Raw genomic sequence first — 24762 nt, 5'->3', positions numbered from 1 at the left:
GGCCTCTTAGGTCTGTACTGATTATCTTATCATTTTGCAGTGTTGTTGTGTCCCACTTTCTTTCCCCAGGCTTAAGGCCATGTCACCCTAGACATTTTATCCGCTGCGGTATCTACACCGGAGGAGAAAACGCCAATCTACTTCCTTTTGACATCAGTGTGCACTGACAGGCGGATTTCAATGTGGAAAGAGAAAGCATGCAGTTTCACATAACTGGCACTCTGAGGCCCTTGGACTTGATGAGGCATTTTAAAAGAAAATTTATTCTACGGGTACAACCATTTGAACCCTGCTGCACTCAGAATCAGGCTGTTGCTTTACTGCTTAAAGGGGTGGTTCACCTTTAAGTTAACTATTATTTTGTTATAGAATGACTAATTCTAAGCAACATTTCAGTTGGTCTTCATTATTTATTTTTTATAGTTTTTTGATTATTTGTCTTCTGACTTTTTCCAGCTTTTAAATTGGGGTTACTGACCCCATCTAAAAACAAATGCCCTATAAGATCACACATGCATTGTTATTGCTACTTTTTATTACTCATCTTTTTATTCAGATCCTCTCCTATTCATATTCCAGTCTCTTATTAAAATCAGTGCATGGTTGCTTGGGTAATTTGAACCCTAGCAACCAGATTGCTGAAATTGCAAACCAGAGAGCTGCTGGATTAAAAGCTAAATAATGCAAAAACCACAAATAATAAAACATGAAAACCAAGTGTAAATTGTTTCAGAAAATCATTCTCTACATCTTACTAAAAGTTAAAGGGGGACTAACATGCAGGAGGCTTCCACAGTAAGATGTTTTCCGGCATAGACTGTTCTCAGTGCTTAAAGAAACAGTAACACCAAAAAAATGTAAGTGTTTTAATGGAATGGCAATATAATTTAGGGCTAGTCCACACGAGGAGATTTTGTCACCTGGCGACTAATCGCCTTGTCTTTTGAGCGACTATCTCCCCGAACTGCCTCAGCGTTTTTCCCCATAGGCTAGAATGAAAAGTCGCCTGCACTAATGCACACGCGGCGATGCGTTTTCAATAGTCGCCCCCAAAGTTGCCGGCAGTTTGGGGAGATAGTCAATCAAAAGACGAGGCGATTAGTTGCCAGACGACAAAATCTCCCCGAATTTCCTCGTATGGCCTTACCCTTACTGTTGCTCTGCCATTTAAGCACAGGATACACAGTAGATAACAGATAAGTTCTGAAGAATTCCATTGTATACTACAGAGTTTATCTTTCATTTGCTATGTAACATGTGCCTTTTCTCCTTTTTCAGCTTTAAATGGCTGCCCCCATGACGACACAGCAGCTTGTTTATATAAACGATTGTAGAGTTTCTGAAGCAAACACACCAGTTTTACCAGTGTAGCACAACAGCACATTATATTTTTATTATATTTTTTTACTTTAAAAGACTTTTCATTTTTTGGGGTTACTGTTCCTTTAACTCAAGGGTAACCAACCCCTGTAAAGAAGAGAGAAACAAATCTTGCATATATTCCTGCTGTTTGGCCATATGTGAATGGTTTTGCTGAGCTAATATATTGGCTACAACCAATGTGGGCTGATGGACTTGCTGAGCTAGGCTGTAAGGGTGAGCTTAGTATAGCTCTGCATGACTGTGGCAGCCAGTGACTGAGATATCAGCTTATATTTGCAGTCTGATAACATCAGAAAAATGAAACTGTAGGTGGGCTTTAAGGACGGGGTTGCTGCTCCTTTCCATAACACAAACAGAAGGCTTGCCAAACTGACGGCCCTATAAACCAGAGCCTCTATGTTATTAACACAACCCTTCAATTTACCTGTTTCACTGGACAAGAAGTTCTGATTTCTGTGATTGTTTGTCCTCATGTGCCTCCGTTTAAAGGGGCTGTTCACCTTCCAAACTTTTTCAGTACAGTTTTTTTCAGTGAAGACTTTTTTCAATTACTTTCTATTTTCGACTTATGGCTGTTTTTCTAATATTGAAGTTTAACTTTTCCTTTTTCACCTTGTGTTTTTCTGAAGCAGCTGTTTGTGGGGGGTGTCTCCAAATCTGTAAATTGTTCTAAATGTATACATTTAGTTGATACATTTCTTATCTTTATCCCTGAGTTTTATTATTAAAGGCAGCTGTTAGAATCAATACAATAGTTGCTAATACTCCAGAGATGCTGCTGAGAAATGTATCAACTAATGTAGCAAATTGAAACAGTTCAGAATCTGCATCTGAATTACTGAGCTGCCAGACTCAAACACCAGAGACAGAGGACATTCTACTTTAAACTTCAGTTTTGTAAAAAACTGGTAAACAAAACAAAGAGAGCAACTGAACAATTATTTATTTCTGTTGAACAATCTGAAAAAAACTGAACTGGAAGTGTTATGAAAGGTGAACGACCCCTTTAAAAGGCATGTAAAGTGTAAAATAGAATAAGGCTAGAAATGCTGTATTTTGTATACTAAATATAAACATGAACTTGCTGCACCACAAGCCTAATCAAACAAATAATTTATGCTTTCAAAGTTGACTACAGGGGGTCACCATCTTGTAACTTTGTTAAACATCTTTGCAAGACTTAAGGTGGCCATACACGGGCCGATAAAAGCTGCCGACAGACTGTGTCGGCAGCTTATTGGCCCGTGTATGGGGGCCCCCGACGGGCTTCCCCGATCGAGATCTGGCCGAAAGTCGGCCAGATCTCGATTGGATGGGACAGAAAATCCCGTCGGATCGCGGCCGCATCTGTTCGTTGATGCGGTCCCGCGATCCGACTGCCCGTTTGCCGAATGCTAGGATCCGATCGTTGGGCCCTAGGGCCCACGATCGGATCTGCCCGATATTGTCCACCTCAAGGTGGGCATATCGGAGGGAGATCCGCTCGTTTGGCGACATCGCCAAACGAGCGGATCTATCCATGTATGGCCACCTTAAGACTGTGTACATGCTCAGTGTGGTCTGGGCTGCTTAGGGATCGTCATAAACAAAGCTGCTTGAGTTCTGCATGGCTGGTAAGTAAGGTGGGGGCTCCCCCGCTGTTCATAAGTATGATTGTTTCCCTGCTCAGCAGTTAGGGACCATCTGACAATTCCTATTCACAGCAGTAAATGAAGGGAGAATTTCACTGCATACAGTCAGGTTTCTTATAAAAACAGTACACATTTTTTAATTCAAGTATATTGGAGATAGGTTTCTTTTTCATTAAAGAAAATAAAAATGGGGTTTTATTTTTTGCCTTTACATGCCTTTTAAGCATTCTCGCATTTTTGACTGACTTTCCTCAATTTCAGACAATTTGGGGGGCAAAAATCTGCTGGCCACCTAAATGTCTAGAAGTTAACCTGTTTTACCAATATTTATTTATTATGGGGCCCCTATACCTCCTGGGCCCCCTTTTGCATTTACTCCCCTGGTGGGGGGAATCTGTGCCATTTTGCTTCATGTAAAAATATGGGAAACCGTTAACATTTGAAAAAGGCATATTTTCACATATATTCAATTATTTTTTAGACTTTTTTTTTTTTTACTCCACGTATTGTGCTATTTTTGGGCTACTTTTGAAGTGCCTCTTGGCTAGTTTTGGGCTGATTTTGTAGCTGACTTTAGCTGGTTTTGAGAATTAGACCTGGCAAACCTGGACCAGACTGTCCAATTTTAGCTCAGCAAAGGGGCTTTGTGGGAGAATGGGCAAAGTTTGAGTGGATTGTGGGCATTTTGTTGGCAGTACAAGATATAGATAGATATATATATATATATATATAAAATGCTGGAATGATTTTCAGAGATCGAAGAGCCCTGGGCACGGCAGCAAGGTTGGATCAGTACAGGCCCGGTCTGGCAATCTGTGGGTTCTGGCAAATGTCAGAGGGGCTGCTATAAGGTGCCATAGAAAGTCAGTATTTAGTGGGCTGGTGGGGCTGTTTGGGCCTCCATGTACAGGAAATGTCAGGGCCTGTTTTAATTCTCAGTCCGGACCTGGATTAGGGGTACCACCTTTTCTGGAAAAAATACCGGCTTTCCTATATTCTTTTCCTATTAATAACATTGGCATCAAGCTTAATTTTTACTGTAAAATACTGGCCATGTGGCAACCCTAACCTGGATGAATCCTATTGTTGGACTACAACCCCTCACCCTCAGTTCCGAAAAACCAATCACTTTGGGCATCCGTGTTGCAAATAATAAAAACACCCAACATTATTCCTCGTTTTTTACCACAAGGAAAACTTCTGACCTGCCCTTACATCCCCAGCTTTTCTCTTACAACTCCTTCCCAATAGTGAGGACAAAACACTTCCCCCAGTCTCCAACTTATGCCCGTTTTTTTTTATCAAAAATAATTGTCACGCCAGGAAATTAGGTTAAATCCTGAAAAGACCCTGCAATGCTGCAACTAATGGCGACTGCGCCATCTTCCCGCCTCACAAACTAGATCTTTGCAACACTTTTCTACTGTACTCGGGCTATTGTCACGGTCTTATAGCGCCACCTGGCGCTCCAAATTGCATTTCTCAAGCGGGAACCTGGGCTGTTATCTGATTGGCCAATGCTGACGACTGTTCAGTTCTGATTGGCCATACGAATCATGCTGCGAATGCGTGTCATGGCGGCTACATAGTATAGCAGGCAGTTAGTGTCCCTGTACGCTGATGGAGGGTCGAAAAGCGCACCCGGCCGGCGGCTCGTGCTCCTGCTGTACCGGGGCAGCCGCCAGTGTGCGAGAGACAGTGGAGGAGATGGACTTCCAGAGAGGTAGTGTGTGAGTTACAGGGACATTTCTGCACTAGCACATTGTCAGCTCATTTTAAGGACGTGTCCTGCTGCTTGTTCTATTAGATTGTAAGTTCCTCACCAGCCTTTTAACGAGCTGGTTCACCTTTAAAGCGAGTTTCACCTTTGAATTAACTTTTAATATATCATAGAACAACCAATTCTAAGCAGCTTTTCAATTGGTCTTCATTATTTATTTTCTTTAGTTTTTGAATTATTTGCCTTCTTATTCTGACTTTCCAGCTTTCAAATGGGGGTCACTGACCTCCTCTATAAAAAAAAACATCTACTCTGTGAGGCTACACCTGTATTGTTATCGCTACTTTTTATCACTCCTCTTTCTATTCAGGGTCACCCCGTATTCATATTTATGTCTCTTATTAAAATCAATGCATGGTTGCTAGGGTGATTTGGACCCTGGTAACCAGATTGCTGAAATTACAAACTGGAGAGCTGCTGAATAAAAAGCTAAATAACTCAAAAACCACAAATAATAAAAAAAATGAAAACCAATTGCAAATTGTCTCCAGAATATCACTCTCTGCATCATACTTAAAGTTAATTTAAAGGTGAACAACCCCTTTAAGAAAAGATCCCTTAAAGGAGAAGGAAGGCTACCAAGGCAGTTTATTGCCAATAGATTAGCCACAATAGTGCAAGTTATAACACTATATTTATTCTGGAGGATGGTTTAGCATACCTGAGAAAAGTGCTTTAAGAGTTCTCACTGTTTGTTTAGGATAGCAGCTGCCATATTAGCTTGGTGTGACATCACTTCCTGCCTGAGTCTCTCCCAGATCTCGATTGGATAGGACAAAAATCCCGTCGGATCGCGGCTGCATCTATTCGTTGATTCGGTCCCACGATCCGACCGCCCGTTAGGCATTGTTAGGATCCGATCGTTGGGCCCTAGGGCCCACGATCGGATCAGCCCGATATTGCCCACCTCAAGGTGGGCATATCGGAGGGAGATCCGCTCGTTTGGCGACATTGCCAAACGAGCGGATCTCTCAGTGTATGGGCACCTTAACTGTAACAGGAACAAGAAGCGTGGAAGCAAAAGACACAACTCTGTCTGTTAATTGGCTCATGTGACCTAACATTTATGGTTTGTTTGTGTGCAGCTTGAATCGTACAATCCCGGGGGGCTGCCCTTATTTTTTTAAAATGACAAGTTTCTATTTAGGATTACCTAATGGCACATACTGCTAAAAAAGGACATTATTATGAAAATGGTTTATTTACACGAAGAAGGGTTTTACATATGAGCTGTTTTATGCAATATCTTTTATAGAGACCTAAATTGTTGGGGGTGGGTATAGTTTTCCTTTAACCATGTTAGAATGGAAGCACCCATGCTACATCTTTGTGGTTGTGCTAGGCAGCATTATCACATGAAGAAAAGCAACTGACACCAGTCTCCCACAGGTATCTGGTCGGCGGCTCTTGATGGAGACCTCAACAGAGTTAGACAGTTCATAAAGAAAGGGACAGACCCCAGCCTGCCTGACAACTTCGGCTACACAGCACTGGTGAGAACTCAATATGAAGTTATATAGTGAATAAAGTACCCCCTATTGTAAAATATAAGGATATTATAAGTTACCGAGGAGTTTCATGACCATATAAAAGCACGAGGCCGAAGGCCGAGTGTTTTTATACAGGTCATGGAACTCCGAGGTAACTTCTAATATCCTCATATTTTGCAACTGGGGGTACTTTATTTATTATAATACACAAATTTCAGTGAGTCATGTGACAGAAATGACATCAGAACTCACCGTTTATAACTGATGACATCAGAACTCACCGTTTATAAGGATATAATTTACAAGATATTCATAGCTTTTGTGTATTATAATATTATAATAATGCATACTGCTATACCCAATGCTGCTGGGTGTATTTGACCCCTCTCTCTGCTTCTTTCCAAGCATTACAGCAGTAGACAAGGATGTGTGCCAGTGTGCAGCTTTCTCTTGGATGTTGGTGCTGACTGCAATGCCCAGACACATGGGGGCGCCACATCTCTTCACAGAGCAGCGTATTGTGGACACCTGGAGGTGGTGCAGCTACTCCTAGAGCGAGGAGCTGACCCAGTAAAGACCGACTCCGACGGGAGAACAGCTCTTCACAAGGTGACAATAACTAAAGCCCCTGCAAGTGTATCTTAACATGTTACATTCTACCAGCCCAAATATTAGAGCATCTCAGTCCACAAGTAATCCGTAGTTGGCCTCAAACCCCAGGCAGATGTTGATGTTGGGACATGTTGAGAAGGAGGTGGAGGAATATTCAGCATTAGACCATAAGGCAGGGACTCTATCCAAATAACAGGAAAAAGAGTGGTTTGTGAGATATTCAGTGAAGAATCCAGTTAGAGGCTTGACCTGTGTTAGAACTCATGCTTGAAATCAATTTTAATCACTAAACTGTGAATTCCATGGGGTATATTTATCAAAGAGTTAAATTAGATATCATAACAGTCCCCTAGAGTGAAATTCCGCCACTCTTCATTCATTTCTATGGGATTTTAAAGGCATATTTATCAAAGGATGAACTTTCACCCATTGATAAATACTCTTTTAAAAATCCCATAGAAATGAATGGAGAGTGACGGAATTTCACCCTAGAGGACTGTGCTGATCGCTAACTTCACTCTTTGATAAATATGCCCCCTAGTGATGAACCTCAATGAAGACCATGACTCAGTACCTCCTCTGTCTCAATGCAAGCCGTACACAGAGGGAAGTTATGCTGAACAGCAGTTATCATTCATGAAAAGAGAAAAGCCGGTGTCGTTTTATGAAAAGACTATACTTTCAACAGATCGCATTGATTTGTAGTGACACAGTTGTTCTTGTCTAGGCAGCAGAAGGTGGCCACCGGAACATATGTCACCTGCTTCTAAATCACAGTAGCAAACTCTTGGAACTGCAGGACTGTAGGGGCCAGACTGCTGCGGACCTGACTCCTGCTGGTGTGAATCAGCTTTTACCCCCGTAAATTTCCAGTAAGTAAATCTTAAATTGCTCTACTCTGAAGTAGTGTCTGCAGTTATAAATTGTCTTTGATTTGACACCAATAAAACAAGTTTCCTACAGGTAATTAACTTATCTGGACTATTAAATTACAGAATAATTGAACCTTTATTTTATATTATTTATATTGAGTGCCTAAAGTTCTAAAAAATATCCCCAAATACCTTGTAGCAGTGACCTCCTTAAGTGTATTCTGCAGCTCAAGCCAGAGAAGTTGTTCTTCTCCTCCTCCCTCCAGACTGCTCAGCAGAAGTAGACTTTAGTATGGGTATAACTATGGAGGAAGCAGACCCTGTGAATCCTGGGGGGGAGGGGTGTTGCAGGAGAGATGGGGGGCTCAGGTAGCGACATACATAAATATTTGGACAGACAATTTTTTTTTCTAATTTTGGTTCTGTACATTACCACAATGAATTTTAAATGAAACAACTAAGATGCAGTTGAATTCAGTGGGTTGAACAAAAAGATTGCATAAAAGTGTGAGGAACTAAAGCCTATATTTCAGGGGCTCAAAACTAAATGGACAATTGACTGAAAGGCTTTCATGGGCAGGTGTGGGCAATTCCTTTATGTCATTATCAGTGAAGGAGATAAAAGCCCTGGAGTTGATTTGAGGAGGGGGGGGGGGGCTTGTATGTGGAAGATTTTGCTGTGAACAGACAACATGAGGTCAAAGGAGCTCTCCATGCAGGTGAAACAAGCCATCCTTAAGCTGCAAAAACACATCCAAGAAATTGCTACAATATTAGGAGTGGCAAAATCTACCGTTTGTTGCATCCTGAGAAAGAAAGTAATCACTGGTGAACTCAGCAATGCAAAAAGACGTGGACGTCCACAGAAGACAACAGTGGTGGATGATCTCAGAATCATTTCCATGGTGAACAACACTCTCCAGGAGGTCGGCGTATCCATATCCAAGTCTACCATAAAGAGAAGACTGCATGAAAGTAAATACAGAGGCTGCACTGCAAGGTACAAGCCACTCATAAGCATCAAGAATAGAAAGGCTACATTGGACTTTGCTAAAACATCTAAAAAAGCCAGCACAGTTCTGGGAAAACATTCTTTGGACAGATGAAACCAAGTATGGAGAAGGGGTGGAAGAGCTGATGATCCAAAGCATAGCACAGTTGTGTATAAAACATTTGGGAGGCAGTGTGATGGCTTGGGCTGCATGGCTGCCAGTGGCACTGGGACACTAGTGTTTATCCATCATGTGACACAGGACAGAAGCACAAGAATGAATTCTGAGACACTGTCTGCTCAAATCCAGCTAAATGCAGTCACATTGATTGGGAGGCATTTCATAATGACCCAAAACATACAGCCAAAGTAACCCAGGATTAAAGCAAAGAAGTGGAACATTCTTGAATGGCCAAGTCAGTCACCTGATCTGATCCCAATTGAGCTGCATTTCACTTGTTGAAGACTAAACGTTGGACAGAAAGTCCCACAAACAAACAGCAACTGAAAGCCGCTGCAGTAAAGGCCTGGCAGAGCATTAAATAGGAGGAAACCCAGAATCTGGTGATGTCCATGAGTTCAAGACTTCAGGCTGTCATTGCCAGCAAAGGGGTTTCAACCAAGTATTAGAAATGAACATTTTATTTTCAGTTTTTTTAATTTGTCTAATTACTTTTGAGCCCCTGAAATTAAGTGATTGTGTTAAAAAAGGCTTTAGTTCCTCACCTTTTTATGCAATCTTTTTGTTCAACCCACTAAATTAAAGCTGAAAGTCTGCAGTTCAACTGCATCTGAGCTGTTTCATTTAAAAATCATTGTGGTAATGTACAGAACCAAAATTAGAAAATTTGTCTGTCCAAATATTTATGGACCTAACTGTATATCATGCCGTTTCAATCCTGTGAAAAATCAATTATTTCCAAAGTTTAAGGTGGCCCTTAAATGGTTTTGCTGTGGGGCCAGTGCCTCCTAGTTACACAGTAACCTTAGCTGCACATGCCTAAGAACAGGGATCCCCAACCTTTTGAATCTGTGAGCAACATTCAAAAGTAAAAGGAGTTGGGGAGCAACACTAGCATGAAAAATGTTCTTGGGGTGCCAAATAAGGGCTGTGATTGGCCATTTAGTAGCCCCTATGTGGATTGTCAGCCTACATTAAGGCTCTGTTTGGCAGTACACCTGGTTTTTATACAACCAAAACTTGTCTCCAAGCCTGGAATTCAAAAATAAGCACCTGCTTTGAGGCCACTGAGAGCAACATCCAAGGGGTTGGAGAGCAACATGTTACTCAGGAGCTACTGGTTGGGGATCACTGCCTAAGAAGCTTGATATCAGAGTAAGTCTGAACTGGGCATTTTCATGACATTTCTGGCCTGGGATTCCTGTTCGTCAGCAGGTGTCTCCGCTATACAGCAACCTGCTATAAATTAAAACAGAGGACGGAGAAGCAGCCCATAAGAATGAACTCCTGTATATAGGTACGTGCTTGAAAGCAGCTTTCATATACTTACCTGCAGGGGTGGCAGATTATTGCTCAGGCTTATGCATATCAGCCCAAGTTTAAATCATTAATGCCCAGGTCTGGGTCATCCTCTTGCTAAAGACATGCTGTGAGTTTCAGGTCTGTAATAGTGGCCTTTCCCAATGTTGCAGTGTTATGTGCTAAGAAAACCACGAAGTCTGTATGTGTGTATATAACATTATATTTTCCAATAAATCCAAACATTGATGTTTAGTTGTAGGAGGCGAGTGATTTCCTCTGGTTGATGAAAATTGGATTAGTATTAAAAACGAGCAACTGTCTTATCGTACCCTTGAAAAGAAGGCTGTGTATCATAAGAACATGCTTATCCTGCTCCATGGCACTGGGGGGGCTATGGTGATAGCCAGGAAGGTAGCGGGAATATCCTTTGTATAAAAAGACATGGACTAGCTTCAGTGTATTCACAGTAGGAGAGGACAGTATGGCACCACATAAGTCTATGTACTCAGTCCAATATTAGATGTTAATTCTGGACCTGTCCGCAGCAGTGCAGCCATTTACAAGCTTGGCATCGAACAAACATCCAAAATGAACTGATCATGCTCAGTGTAGTTTAAGCAATGCTTATGCTGACTATGCTTACCGCATCCTAGTAAATGCTATAATAAACCGAGGTTTGCTACAGGTCTGTGACTTCCGCAACTGCCCTCACTAGAATTCATGGCACCGTCGGTGCACACAGACTAAAAAGATTAGTGCGATGACTATGGCATAATGTGTATATACTTACAATTTCCACACTCCCAAGTCCTTGATTAGCTTAATACAAAATAAACATAGAACAATTGTCTCTAACTTCTATAAAATATTAACCCTACACCTTGCGGCTTCTTTACAGATCGGTGGCACGTCTTCCGAGCTCCTCGTGTGCCAGCAAGGCTGCTTCTTGGGAGAGAAGTAATTGGTCAGTGTCCTTCCAGCTTGAATGTGTTTGCAGCACCACAAAGTGAAGACCCCTTTGGCCAGCAAGGGAGAGCCAGAAAATGCTTGGGCACTTTATCTTTAAAAGAATATGGCGGCATAGCATTGGGACGGAACTAGGACATAATAATGCTCTCTGCTATAGTAACAGGTCCCTGTGGGGGGGGGAGAGAGAGGGTGCCAGGTTCGCTTGCATGGTACGGGGGATCCGAGAGACATTCCTCTTTCATCACTTCCTCTCCAGCATTCTGTGGCCAAATATCTGTTGGTTTTTCTTTACTGCTTTCTGTAAACAAAACAAAACAAAAAGTTATTACATGAATGTGCATACGCTAACTCACAGTGGGTTGGTCTGTGGCTCCTGGTCTTTGCAGCTGATGGGCTGGCCATGACTGTGCTTAGAGTAGCAACAGATATGTCAAACTTAAGCCAAACCCTGTGTTGATCCAGATGAACGAAAAGCACCTCTCTGCAAGTTCTAAGATGGTTTATACTCTGTATATAAATCTATTCCTGACCTCAGCTTTGCATAGTTGTTATGCACCTTTTATTTTCTGGTATAAAAACCATACAAACCACCCCTGTTTGGCATCTTATACATGGGGCCATCTCTTCTTGATATAAAAAATTAAATACCACGAAAGGAAGGCATGCGTATGATAAGGCCATTAGTTATAGTGATGTAAGAAATGACTAAATGGTGTTTAATTCATCAGTCTTCAAGCTTACTGTTCCAGGTAGAAATCTGCTTGTACTGTAAAGATTGCAATTGTTTTTCTAATATTGAAGTGTAAAGTGTAATTTTCACCTTCTAAGGGTTAGGTCACACTGAGCATTTCGGGAGATTTAGTCGCCTGGCGACTAATCGCCTCGTCTTTGTGGCGACCAATCTCCCCGAAACGCTCTGTGTGACCTTACCCTAAAGCAGCTCTGGAAGGGGTGGGGGGTCGCTGTGCCTGTAAACTGTTCTAATCCAATACATTTAGTTGATACATTTCTTATCTTTGTCCCTGCTGAGCAGAATCTCTGGGTTTCATTACAGGCGAATTGATACAATAGAGACTAATAATCCAGAGATGCTGCTGAGAAATGTATCAACAAAATTGTAACAGTTTAGAGAAGGGGTCCCCAACCTTTATTACCAGTGAGCCAAATTCAAGTGTAAAATAATGTTGGAGAGCAACATAACCATGCAAAAAGTTAATGGAGCTTCCAAATAATGGCTATGATTGGCTATTGGTAGCTTCTATGTGGACTTGCAGCCTACAGGGGGCTCTGTTTGACAGTACACCTGGTTTTTAAGCAACTAAAGCTTTCCTTTAAGCCAGAAATTCAGAAAGAAGCACTTGGAGGCCACTGGAAGCAACATCCAAGGGGTCGGAGAGCAACATGTTACTCACGAGCTACTGGTTGGGAATCACTGGTTTAGAGTCTGAGCCTGAATTACTGAGCTGCCAGACTCAAACAGATGGACATTTAATGTTAAACTTAGATTTTGGAAAAACGTTAAAGATGGAAAGTGTTTGAAAAAAAGTCTTTCTGGTGAACACTCTGAAAACAATGGAACTGAAAAAACATGTTTGGAAGGTGAAAAACCCCTTTAAGTGACAGGAATGAATTTACCAACCCCAAGGCTGTTCTCTGGGGTAGAAATTGTTGGCGCTGGGCCTTTTTACATCTTGGCTACCTTGTAAACTCAAACAGTGAGTCTACCACCAAAACTCTTTGCTAGTGGTAGGCTCCACCACTTTGTTTAATGAATAATCTTCCTAATGGACTTCGCTAAACGCGAACACAGGGTGAAGAGAAGGCTTGATCATGCTGGGAGCTTGCTGACAACATCAAACACAGCCATCTACAGTGTGTGCTCTTAGTATAAGATGTTAAATATGCCAGGACTGTGAGCATTTCACTAATGAACTAGAGTTAGTTGCGTCTCTACATCAATGAAGCATGAGAAGTGCAGTAAAGGAAATGAGTGTCAGCTGGTGCTGAAGCTTTGATGGTCCTACAGATCAGTATTGAGAAGCACTGCTGAAATTAAAGCTTTACTTTTGATTTATTCAGAAGAACTGAAATAGAATAATAACTTTGGCCCAAATGTAATAAATCCAATCTGCTCCTTTTCAGAATTAGCTTTGTCCCTATATTTATTTGCAGCACCAGGGAACCATCTATCCCGTGCTGCCATTTTAGATTATTTGAGCATTTCTAGGTCACTGATGCAGTACCTTCAGGTACTAAAGCAGATAGAGATAATGATTTTCCAGAAAGGACTTTAGTAAATTTGGGCCTTTGTGCTGAATGAGAAGAGAAGCATTAGCAAGAAGGATGAAAGGGACAGCATTGGCTAGCACTCATCAAACAGGTTTGGGATTTTGATCTTGCTGCAAGCAGAGAGGGGAGGCAGGAGACCTTGCTGATTTGCACTGGTTGATTGATAGGCAGCAAGAGCAATGTGCCATATTATATTTACCTCTGTACAATGGAATGAGCCGCTATTAGCTGAAACTCTCAATTGTGCCAGTAACTGAAGTGTTGATTAGAAGTGCTGGAAGTACAGGTAATATAAAGAGGTAGAAATGGAGAGAATTGAGAGAAAAGTTAGGGGGGAAAAAAAGACATTGTTCCGGAAAAATGATCAGTGAGGATTATAATTCAGCCAATCAAACACTAGCTCAGGTGAAGGCAAAGTCAGGCACTCAATTTGTGGCAATAACCATCATATACTGTAGGTCTCCTACAAACAGAGCGCCAGCAGTCCCCTCATCTGAGTGTATATTGTAAGACTGCTACGGCTTATTTCTAGGGATGCGCCAAATCCAGGCTTTGGTTTGGGTTCCTGGAAAATCATATCCAGCCAAATCCAAACCCTTAAAGTCATGTGACTGCAGAGCTCTGAGCACCACAACATTTTGTTCATAATTCTTGCCATGTTTTTTTCAAATATGAATAAGCAGATCAGTTTGGATTTGTTTAGGTATTTGGCCAAATGTTTTAGAGCAGGATTAGGTATTCGGACAAACACGAAAAAGTATGGATTCGGTGCATGCCTATTGTTAAACCTTAATGGAGCAGCTTTCACTTCTAAAGACAGACATGAGGACACTCACCAAACTGCACCAATATGTTTGCTCAGCCAATGGGCTCATCAAGTGGAGCTGGAACAAGACACATGAAGCCCCTGGGTTGGCAGTGTCTCCCACAAGCTCCGCTGGGAGGTATTAGACAACAGGACACATTTAGAAGATCTATAGGATTGTTTGTTAAAACCGTCCCCAAGATAGGACACCCAGGGCAATGGTGCTAGCAGTTAGAACAAAAGTGGCTAGAAAAAGAAAATTGTATATTGACAGTAATGGCCAGAGATTTACTCCATAAAAAGTCAGTTTCACACAGTGGGGACCATTTCCCAGTACTGGGCAAACTGTAATCTGGGCAGAAACCAATAGGATAATATTGGAAAAAGGGAATTATGGTTTTTAGCCAAAGTATAAAATCTCCCCAGTCAACATATGGGGTTTGGGTGTGCATGTTCCACACCTACAGCTTGAGGGGGAGGTATTCAACCATGGGAAAAACAACAGGCACTCACAGATACCACAACAGGAAATGCAGGTTTTATTTCAGACAAGGTGGACACATAGCCTTGCGCGTTTTATGCACACATATACTTACCTGGCGTTGCCTTAAAAAAAAAAAAGCCTAACCTCTGGTTGCTATGGGTCTCTGCCAAGGTGCAGTGTGCCCATTGTTGGCAAATAAGCCTAGTTTCAAGTAAGTTTCAAGCATCTTAAATATTTATACTGCCCTTACTGCTCCCCTCCCCCCAGTGGGATTTGGCTTTCTCTGAAAACACATTTCAGAGGATAAATTCTCTGCTATAGAGTTAAGCAGCTACTTTTTTCCCAAATGTATTTTTCTAGACATCTGGCTAAAGAGCTGCCATGTCATTTTTGAAATACATAATTTATTTACATCACTGCTGCACTGGGAATGTGGGGGCTGTACAGAAGCCAATCCCATGTCTGACCTGTCACTGATGTGTAACTGATAAACCACACCACAAGATGAAGAAAGAGTTGCGTTGTACTGATGCACTGCTTAACCCAATTGCATGTGTGGTGAAATCACCCCTCCTTATTGCATGATGAGCCCTTCCGCTCTCTGTGTGAAGTTCCTTTCCAGCTCACAGTTTAGATTGCAAGATTTCCATATCCAATCTGCCTGTATATGCAGAGGCAAACGTTGTTTAAACCCATGCCCAAAAGTGATAGAGGTGTTTGCATTCTCCATGCACACAGTTATACACTGGTTTTAAAACGTCATAGTGCCGAGAAGAAGTAGGACAGGAGTGTACCTTGACCTTTCAGTTATGCTTCTAGGAATCTAGAGGAGCATATTGGTTTTCTCCCCAAATCTCACACTTACTGTCCTTCAGACCCAGCCACTGCTCCAAACACCCTTTAGGGTGGCAGCCCAACAGTTTGGTGATTGCTGCCGATGGTGCTAGTAAAGTGATTGGGCAGTAATTTCCTTTGAGGGAGGTAATAAGGCAACCCTGCTGAATAGGAATATCTGCACACTAACAAATTAATGTATAGTTACTGGAAATGAAATGTTGAGGGATTCATACAGAATATATTGCTACATTCATATATTGTTACGAGTCATGTTGCACAAGATTGTGATATGGGATAGAGAGAACACCAAAGTGTTGACGGTGTGTGTAGCCACAGAGCTGCTGGGAGCTGCTAATGGCACATTGCTTAGGCAGCACTTTATGTTTCAGGCAATATCTTAATGGCCCATGTTTCCTGGGGCCTACTGACAGCTACAAATATTCATGTATGGGATATCTAATAAAACTGCAGCCCAAATAATTTCTTACATGTGACTCCTGGGGGGAACCCCAAAAATTATTTTTGTATTAGGCACCACTATTGTCTATAAGGTTATCATTTAACAGACAACAGCAAGGGGCCAGCTAGGACATATCTGCTTTAGCAAAAATATTGCAGCTTTGTTAAAGAAACAATTCAGTATAAAAATAAAAAATTGGGTAAATAGATATGCTGTGCAAAATAAAATATGTTTCTAATATAGTTAGTTAGCCAAAAATGTAACGTATAAAGGCTGGATTGACTGGATGTGTAACATAATAGCCAGAACACTACTTCTTGCTTTTCAGCTCTCTAACTCTGCGTTAGTCAGCGACTTTGAAGGGGGGCCACATGGGACATAACTGTTCTGGAGTTTGCAATTGATCCTTAGCATTCAGCTCAGATTCAAAAGCAAACAGTTGTGACCCATGTAGCCCCCCCTCAAGTCACTGATTGGTTAATGCCTGGTAACCAATCAGTGGAAACCAAAAGAGCTGCAAAGCAGGAAGTAGTGTTCTGGCTATTATGTTAGACATCCAGTCACTTCAGCCTTTATACATTACATTTTTGGCTAACTATATTGACATTTTTTTTTTATTTTGCACAGCCTATTTATTTACCCAATTTTTATTTTTATACTGAACAATTCCTTTAAGGCATTGACTCGATAACTATGTTTGCAATCTCTGAGCTAGTTTTATACTGCAGAGTAAATAGCAGGCAGGGGAAGCCAGACCAATGACATCATTGCGTTATTGTCCATTACTGACCAAATGCCAATCAGGACTCGACTCCTGCAGCATTTGCCTTCCTGATATTCAGCAGCCCACACTAAGCATTCTGAGTGGAATTTGTAGTATGAAGTGAACACTATTGGTTTCTACATTTTACATCCTGCAGATGATGCAAGAGAAGGAAAGGTATTACATGCGTGAGACTCCGTAATGGGCTGTTCTGTACCTGATTCCATGTTGCGGGTATTCAGCAGCTGTGTTTGGCTGTTGGGCAGGATCTTCAGTTCCATGCTGTCTGGAGACTGGGTGGTGGTGTGTGAGTTTGAGTTCCGCACTGCATTCAGATACTGCAGCCTACTGACCTGTGTTTAATCAGGTACATTACATGAAGAACGAACAGTTATAAACTGGTAGAGAGAAATAAAAGCTTTTGCAAATTCCTTCTGCTTTTTGAATACTTCATTTCAGACATTAGGATTATGCATTAACATGTTAATTGAACCTTCAGAGGGAAATCATAACATTTGCTAGCCTCAGGATTTCTCCCTCGCTTTTAACATGTATACCCAAATCTCACCCAGAGTGCTACAGACCATCTAACCAGTGCCAGTCACACACCAACCTGCAAAGTCACCCAAAGTGCTATTAATCCCAAAATAATTACCTTTGTAGAGACCCATGCCTTTTACTACTAGATCATGATAAATACTAATGTTAAATATATACTTTGTATTTTGTCTGACCCACTATAACAATGGAAATATGTCATTGGGTTTCACAGTGTCAGTGACAAGTGTGATTGCTGGGGACTAGTAAAATCACTGCTCAGCTCTTTTCACACCCCTTATTTATATAGCCACGTTGCCAGGCCAGGCCTGCTAGCAAAAAGATTCACAGAGTATTTCAGAACTATGCGACAGCCTTGAACACAATAAATATGGCACACACACACAAAAAAAAACCCATAAAAAAAAAGGCCTGTACTACTGGCCGAGATTAGTAAGAGCCATGAAGAACAATTCTGCTGAGATAATGCAGATGTAGGGGAGAATACATTTACTGATTTATATTCAATAGCTAATCCTGCCAATCAAGGCAAAAGGCAGGTATGACTGTTGCACATTCCTGATTTACAGCAATCCAACCAGCAAATTCCAGCAGAGGTAATCTTCACAGCCCTAGGCAAGAAAACCTCCCTCTTAATGCATATATGTTATTGACACATGTAGCCTGGGAGCTGCTGTCAGGGAAGCCACTTCATAGTTTCTCTCTGTACCACTAATCTCCTTGGAGTACATGCTTAAAGGAGAACTAAAGCTTAACTAAAGAAGTAGCTAGAAATGTTGTACATTATGTTTTAGGCTTCTGTACCAGCCCAAGGCAACCACAGTCCTTTAGCAGTAAAGATCTGTGTCTCCAAAGATGCCCCAGTAGCTCCCCATCTTCTTTTCTGCTGATTCACTGCACATGCTCTGTGCTGCTGTCACTTACTGAGCTTAGGGACCCACTCACATTATATAGTACACATAGAATAGAAATGTCACAATATAAGGCTGATTAGTAATTAATACAGATAATTACTGTACTACATGGCAGCACAGAAACCAGTGCAATTAGCATCAGAATTTAATAATCAGCCCTGTAGCATCATCTTATATTACAGGTCAATCTCATTTTCTGCTTGATAATTAGTGACGACCCCTAAGCTTAGCTTCTCAACAGCTGCTCAGAGCCCACTGAGCATGTGAGTGTCACAGACACTTTCCAAGATGGTGACCCCCTGTGACAAGTTTGAAGTCCTGGATCATTGCTGCTATTGACAAGCTGGAACTTTAGGCTGGTGCAATAAGTTCAGTATATAAAATATGACATTTTAGCCATTTATTTTTAGGGTTTAGTTCACCTTTAACTATTTGTAATTTTGTGATCTGGAACACAGAAGTATATGGCAGGATGATATTGATCCTGAGGTTCTCTAATTGTTAAAGGGGTGGTTCACCTTTAAGGTAACTTTTAGTATGTCATAGAATGGCCTAAGAACTCTAAGCAACTTTTCAATTGGTCTTGATTATTTATTTTTTAATAGTTTTCTAGTTATTTGCCGCCTTCTTCTGACTCTTTCCAGCTTTCTAATGGGCGTCGCTGACCTCCACTAAAAACAAATGCTCTGTAAGGCTACAAATGTATTTGTTATTGCTACTTTTTATTATTTGTCTTTCTGTTCTGGCCTCTTCTATTTATATTCCAGTCTCTTATTCAAATCAATGCATGGTTGCTAGGCTACTTTAGACCTTAGAATGCTTAAAATGCAAACTAAAGAGCTGCTGAATAAAAAGCTAAATAACTCAAAAACCACATATAATAAAAAATGAAAACCAATTGCAAATGATCTCAGTATATCACACTAAAAGTTATCTCAAAGGTGGACAACCCCTTTAAGTAACTGTTCCCAGCATTCCCCAATATCAAAACTGAATGCTAGTATAATACAAACATTTTTGTATTGAAATTCCCTGTTGCCTTATCTGGAGTCAGTTCACCTAAGATCAATCCCACCCACAACATTCTGGCCAGGTTGTAAAATTAGAACAAACCAGTATTTACAACTTTTACAGGACCTCTGAACTTTAAGGAAGATAATCTAAGTTACAAACAAAGGCATTAGCCTCCCAGCAGTAGCAACTGGCTCTGTGTTCCCTACAGTTAAACTCCTGAGCAGTAATAAAGTATTTGCTACATACCTTGACTATCTGCAAGTCACTCAGGGCTCTCACAGTGTAGTCTGGATAGTAGAAACTGGAATCTGAAGGACTGTTCTGAATACCAGGGGACTGATGACCTGAGAATAAATGGCACAGGGTAAGCAGTGGTAATTGGGATAATGCTGGTCTTAGAGGGTAAGAATTAGCCAAATTATACATTTGTATTACAAACCTTATTTATTCACACTGCAGCAAGATAAAAGAAAACTGTATAACCAATATGGATCTTACCTAACAAACAGGGACTCAGTGCAGCTACACCATAGTAGGTGAATGCGCCATTTTCAAACTTTAGCCCTTCCTTTCCAATCTCCACTTGCACCCTTCCCTAATACCAAAAGAGAATTTGTAAAAGCCCAAGACTGGAACATTCCGTTGTTATATAAGCCTTCCCCTCTAGCTTACCTGCAGAATGAGAATGAAGTAATCCACAGGCTGGCTGCGTAGGTATAGAAAATGCTCAGGAGACAGACGATCACTGTCATCAAACTTCACCTCCTGGGTGACTCCTGGGAACTTTAGTAGATTCAAGAGGGCTTTTTCTGAAACCCTGGAAGTACCAAACAGATCCACCTCTGCCAAAGACAAGTAGATGTTAAGTGACAAAGGTGGGCAATGAAAATTGCTATTATTATTATAGCATGTATTTATAAAGCTCCAACATATTTTGCACCTATGTACAACAGAAGTGTATATACAATGAGCGTACAGATTATATACATGAATACAACCTATACAAGTGGTAAGGAGAGCCCTGCTCAATAGAATTAAAAGCTATTAGCGACTGGTTGAACAAAAACCAGGGGGAAGAAACACATACTTAAAAGAACAGTAACAACAAAAAATGGGGGGGTGGCTGCGCGGCTTGCACCTGGGCCCGAACCTAATTTGTTACGTTACGGAGTACTTTATTAAAGGAACAGTAACCAAAAAAAAAGTAATCAAAATATAATGTACTATTGCCCTGCACTGGCTCAACTGGTGTATTTGCTTCAGAAACTCTACTATGGTTTATAAAACCAAGCTGCTGGGTTGCTTTGGGGGCAGCCATTCAAAGCTGAAGAAGGAGGAAAGGCACAGGATACACAGCAGATATTAGATAAGCCTTGTAGTATACAATGGAAGTCTACATAGCTTATTTGTTATCTACCATGTGTCCTGTTGAATTGTTTCCCCCATGACTACGTAGCATTGTGTTTATACAAACTATAGTAGTCTTTATGAAACAAAAACCCCAGTTGTACCAGTGCAGGGCAACACTACATATCAATTCATTCTGTAAACACTTTCATTTTTTGATGTTACTGTTCCTTTAAGAAATGAGCATCCCTACATATCTGCACCTACGGTTTATAAATGGGTGCACCAGCAAGGTCAGAGCGATTGCCATGTTAGTCTATAAAAAGGCACATTCAAGTGTTATGCTGCTCACGTAGCAGGGCATTTGCTGGAAGAAAACAAAAGCAACTGCTGCTCCTTTTCAGTCCGGTCAAAAATTATATTTTTCACTATAAAAAAACTACAAGCATGAGTAGTGCAATATATATTAAATAATACATATGATGATTTGAAAATACAGATCTAGCAATGACTCTACAAAAATAAGTGGATGGAACTAACCCTGAGTCAGAAAGCGCTGTGTTGCCAGAAGAAGCTGGGGTGAGATTTTAACCTTCTGTTCGGCTTCTGAGCTTCTAAAGAAGGACAAGTCATCCCCACCGCGGGGTATTAGTATTGGCTGTGCTGGTTGCCTCTTCTTCTTTACTTTGTGCACTGTGGAGAAGTTAAAGGTACAGCAAATATCAGCATAGGTAGGTATATGATATTCTCTTATATTTTCTAAAATACAGGAACACATCTGACCTAAAATCAACTTCCAGTTTATTCTTTTGAAGGATGCACTGAATCCACGATTTTAGGATTCAGACAAATACTTTGTGAAAGGTTTGGCCGAATCCCAAACCCTAATTTGCATATGTAAATTAGGGGGGCTGCTTACACAGGGAAGGCGTTTGGGGAGATTGGTCGCCACAATGGCGAGGCGATAAGTCGCCAGGCGACCAAATCTCCCCAAAACGCACAGTGTGGCCTTACCCTAAAACATTTTTGAATTCCTTGTTTGTGTGAGGAAAAGTTGTGTGATATTTTGGATTCGGATTTGGCCAGGCACTTGGATGAGGCCGAATTCTGCTGAAAAAGGTGAAATCACGAACCAAATCCTGGATTTGGTGCATCCCTAATTCTTTTACCCATTCCGGTGCATAGAGCAGTATGAGAAGCAAAAAAAACTGTGAGGCTATATATATGATATATATTCATAATACATTAATTAAAAATGATACTTTTTAACACTGGCCTCTCTGTGGGTTCTTCTGTGAAAGTCTACCCCATTTTACATGGTGATCTGCACCCTCTAGCTGAAAATTGGTGGCTTGGCATCCAGGCCTCATGGGTAGGGTTGCCACCTTTTCTGGACAAAAATACCGATCTTCCTATATTTTTATGGTTTTTCCCTATAAATAACATTGGCAACTAGCAACATTTTTACCAGCCGGGCCAGTAAAATACCAGCCAGATGGCAACCCTACTCATGGTTTTACTGGTGAGTGTTTTATGATTATATAAATGCCAGCTATATGAGATGTTTTCCATTATAGTGTATCCATATTTAAATCAAGGCTAGAATACTCCACATATGTCATTGCCCTAAACCTTGTTGCCACAGCTGACCAACAAGCTTTGACTAGTTGTCTCTAAAATAACTCTCTGTGCAATGAATAACACAAACTAACAAGGCTACCTTAGTAAACACTGATATTGATAAAGGAGCAACTAGAAAAATATTGGCTGGGGGAAGAGAAACGGGCAGATGGGTATAAAAAGTACCAAGCTCTTTTTTCCTAACAACATTCCTATACAAGTACCTCCAATATAAATGACAGATCAACTAGATAGAAATATCCTTACTGCAGTCTTCAGACTCATCCAAAATTTCTGATTTGATGATCTCCTCTATGACGTCTTCGAGGGTTACCAGTCCCATAACTTCATAGAAAGGATCTCCTTCTCCCTCATTGTTCACTTTCTGTACGATGGCCATGTGGGACTTGCCTAAGGAACAAAGTGGCAGAGGAAGAATTGCCAAGTGTTATTTAAAACAAAACTACAAAAAAAATACAAAAATGATATGAAATGAACAAAGCTACCTGGGCGAATAAACGGTTATACTTGCGTTACAAATACACCAAATACAGTGCAGGGGGTGCTGTTTTCATACTTCAGATGTCATAATGCTTTATACTCCATAACCTCAACTACCCTTACTCTACAGGAACAAGATCTTCTGCCCCTTTTCTCTGAAGTATACCTACCTCCTTTATTGGATTAACCTAGAAAGGACACATAGGCTTCCTCAAACACTCATACAGCTCTTGCATACACCACAAGCCCTCACCCTTCTTGAACTCCTCCAACACAGCGTCCAGCTTGGTGTCACTAAACACAAAGTGGACAGGGTGGCTGTAAAAGCGAGTGATGGTACTCAGTGGAGTGCAGTCTTGCGGGTCCACAAAAGCCAAGTCCTTGACATAAAGGATATCTACAATGTTGGAGCGCTCGTTCTCGTATACTGGGATGCGGGTATAGCCGCTCTCCATGATGCTGGACATGGTGTTGAAGTCTAAAAAGGCATCACTGGGAAGCATGAAGCATTTACCCACAGGGGTCACGATATCCTCTACTGTCCTATTCCTCAGGGCCCCCTTGCTGAATTCATCTCTCACTAATTCACTGTAAGGGTCTCCACATCGTGCCATTTCCAAGATACGGACTCTCAGTCGGCAGCAGCTTGGATCCTGCCCAAACACTGCCTCCAGAAGCCACGACAGAGGGAATGAGAGGAGACCTGCGAGGAGCAGGAAAAAATGGGTAAGCCATAGGCACTTGGGAGCTAGAACGGGCCCCCAGCGAGAACTTACTGCAGCTGGTAGAGCCTCACCAGCCAATAAAAGCAGCCCAGCGGCTGAGAATATGGCTGCAGGTAGTGAACCTATAGCATGGTACAGCAGAACAGCCACAGCAGAGTTGGTCAGGCAGCAGAGAGCCAACATGGAGATCAGTGTGTAGCCGCCCCAGCGCGTCCGCAGGGGGTCCAAGCGAGTGGCCCCATGTCTTTCACTGGGAGTTCCCCAATCTCTCAGCAGGCCAAGCTCTGGGGGTTCTAAGGCTAGAGTGCTGAGCTGCAGCCCCCTGAGCAAGCCAGACAGAAGGACACACAGGACAATGAGGAGAGCCAGGAGCCAGGAAGACAAATAGGGCCTTGCATCAGTTTCTGGGGGTTCTACCGAGGGAGCTTCATCCCTAAAAGTAAACAAGCGGGAGTTGAAGGAGCCCAAGGAACACTGATGTTCATCTCCTCGCCAGGGGGGCTTCTCCTCTTCCTCACCAACCCCCAGGACTGTAATGAGTGTGTCTCCGCCGGGGAATGGGGCCCAGCTGTTTCCTTTGCGGGTGCACAGGGGGTACATAAGGCCCCGCCCCTCGCTTTCATTCTCAGCCCTCACAGTGACCAGACCTGAGTGCTCGCCGCACACTCGGAACTCTTGCAGCAGTTGGAGCGGCGAGTCTGACCCTGGGGAACATGTGTTGTTTCCGGGGCTGCCAATGGATACCCAAGGCCAGGTGTCATTTCGTAGCCCTGATCCATAAAGACGGAGGCGGAAGGAAGAACCGGGGCGAGCCCTGATCACTCCGCCACTCATTGACACGCCAGCTCCTTCCTCCAGTCGTAGCCCCAACACCCGGGCTTCAACATTGTCGTCTACGTGCGCTGAGCCAACCAAGGTGTCACCGAACCCAGCCAGAAGCAGCAACCCAACCACGGCTACCGCCATGTTGGAGGAGGCAGAACAGCCTCTTCTGTGCCTTTGACAGCTCAGCCAATCGGGTGTAAGTCGCCGCCTACGTCCCCCCAGTGAGAAGCGGAATGAATAACGAGAGCCTATCAAAAGCGGGAGGTGCGGCAGAGGGCGTGGCCACACTGTAGGCAACTGTAAACAAGGGCAAAAAAAACTGTGGAAGGTTTAAATCTTTTGTTACTTGTGTGGCGTTTAACGGCTCCACTTCCCCTCAGGCATTGTGACCTGTCCCTCACAAGCACAG

At 42.0% G+C, this 24762-nt stretch overlaps 2 protein-coding genes across 2 annotated transcripts; one reads left to right on the top strand and one right to left on the bottom strand.

Annotated features, from left to right (window-relative positions):
* The first annotated feature begins 4601 nt into the window (after positions 1-4601).
* ankrd39.L (ankyrin repeat domain 39 L homeolog) lies at positions 4602-11751 on the top strand. Its single transcript, NM_001096860.1, is given in 5 exon segments — positions 4602-4737; positions 6184-6287; positions 6690-6893; positions 7624-7768; positions 11141-11751. Coding segments are annotated over 4 exon segments (549 nt in total). The 5' UTR covers positions 4602-4634; the 3' UTR covers positions 7762-7768; positions 11141-11751.
* On the bottom strand, positions 10447-24683 carry cnnm3.L (cyclin and CBS domain divalent metal cation transport mediator 3 L homeolog; the record flags this gene model as incomplete). The annotated part of the gene is made up of 8 exons (XM_041585585.1): positions 10447-11509; positions 17067-17202; positions 19582-19679; positions 19834-19930; positions 20008-20177; positions 21223-21375; positions 22570-22713; positions 23057-24683. Coding segments are annotated over 8 exons (2595 nt in total), but the record flags the coding sequence as incomplete, so codon positions are not given.
* Between the last annotated feature and the right edge of the window lie 79 nt (positions 24684-24762).

This window comes from Xenopus laevis, chromosome 3L, assembly GCF_017654675.1.
Source record: "Xenopus laevis strain J_2021 chromosome 3L, Xenopus_laevis_v10.1, whole genome shotgun sequence".
NCBI classification, from domain to species: Eukaryota; Metazoa; Chordata; class Amphibia; order Anura; family Pipidae; genus Xenopus; species Xenopus laevis.
Note: the sequence above shows the minus strand (reverse complement) of the source record. Positions and strands in the feature narration are given on the sequence as shown.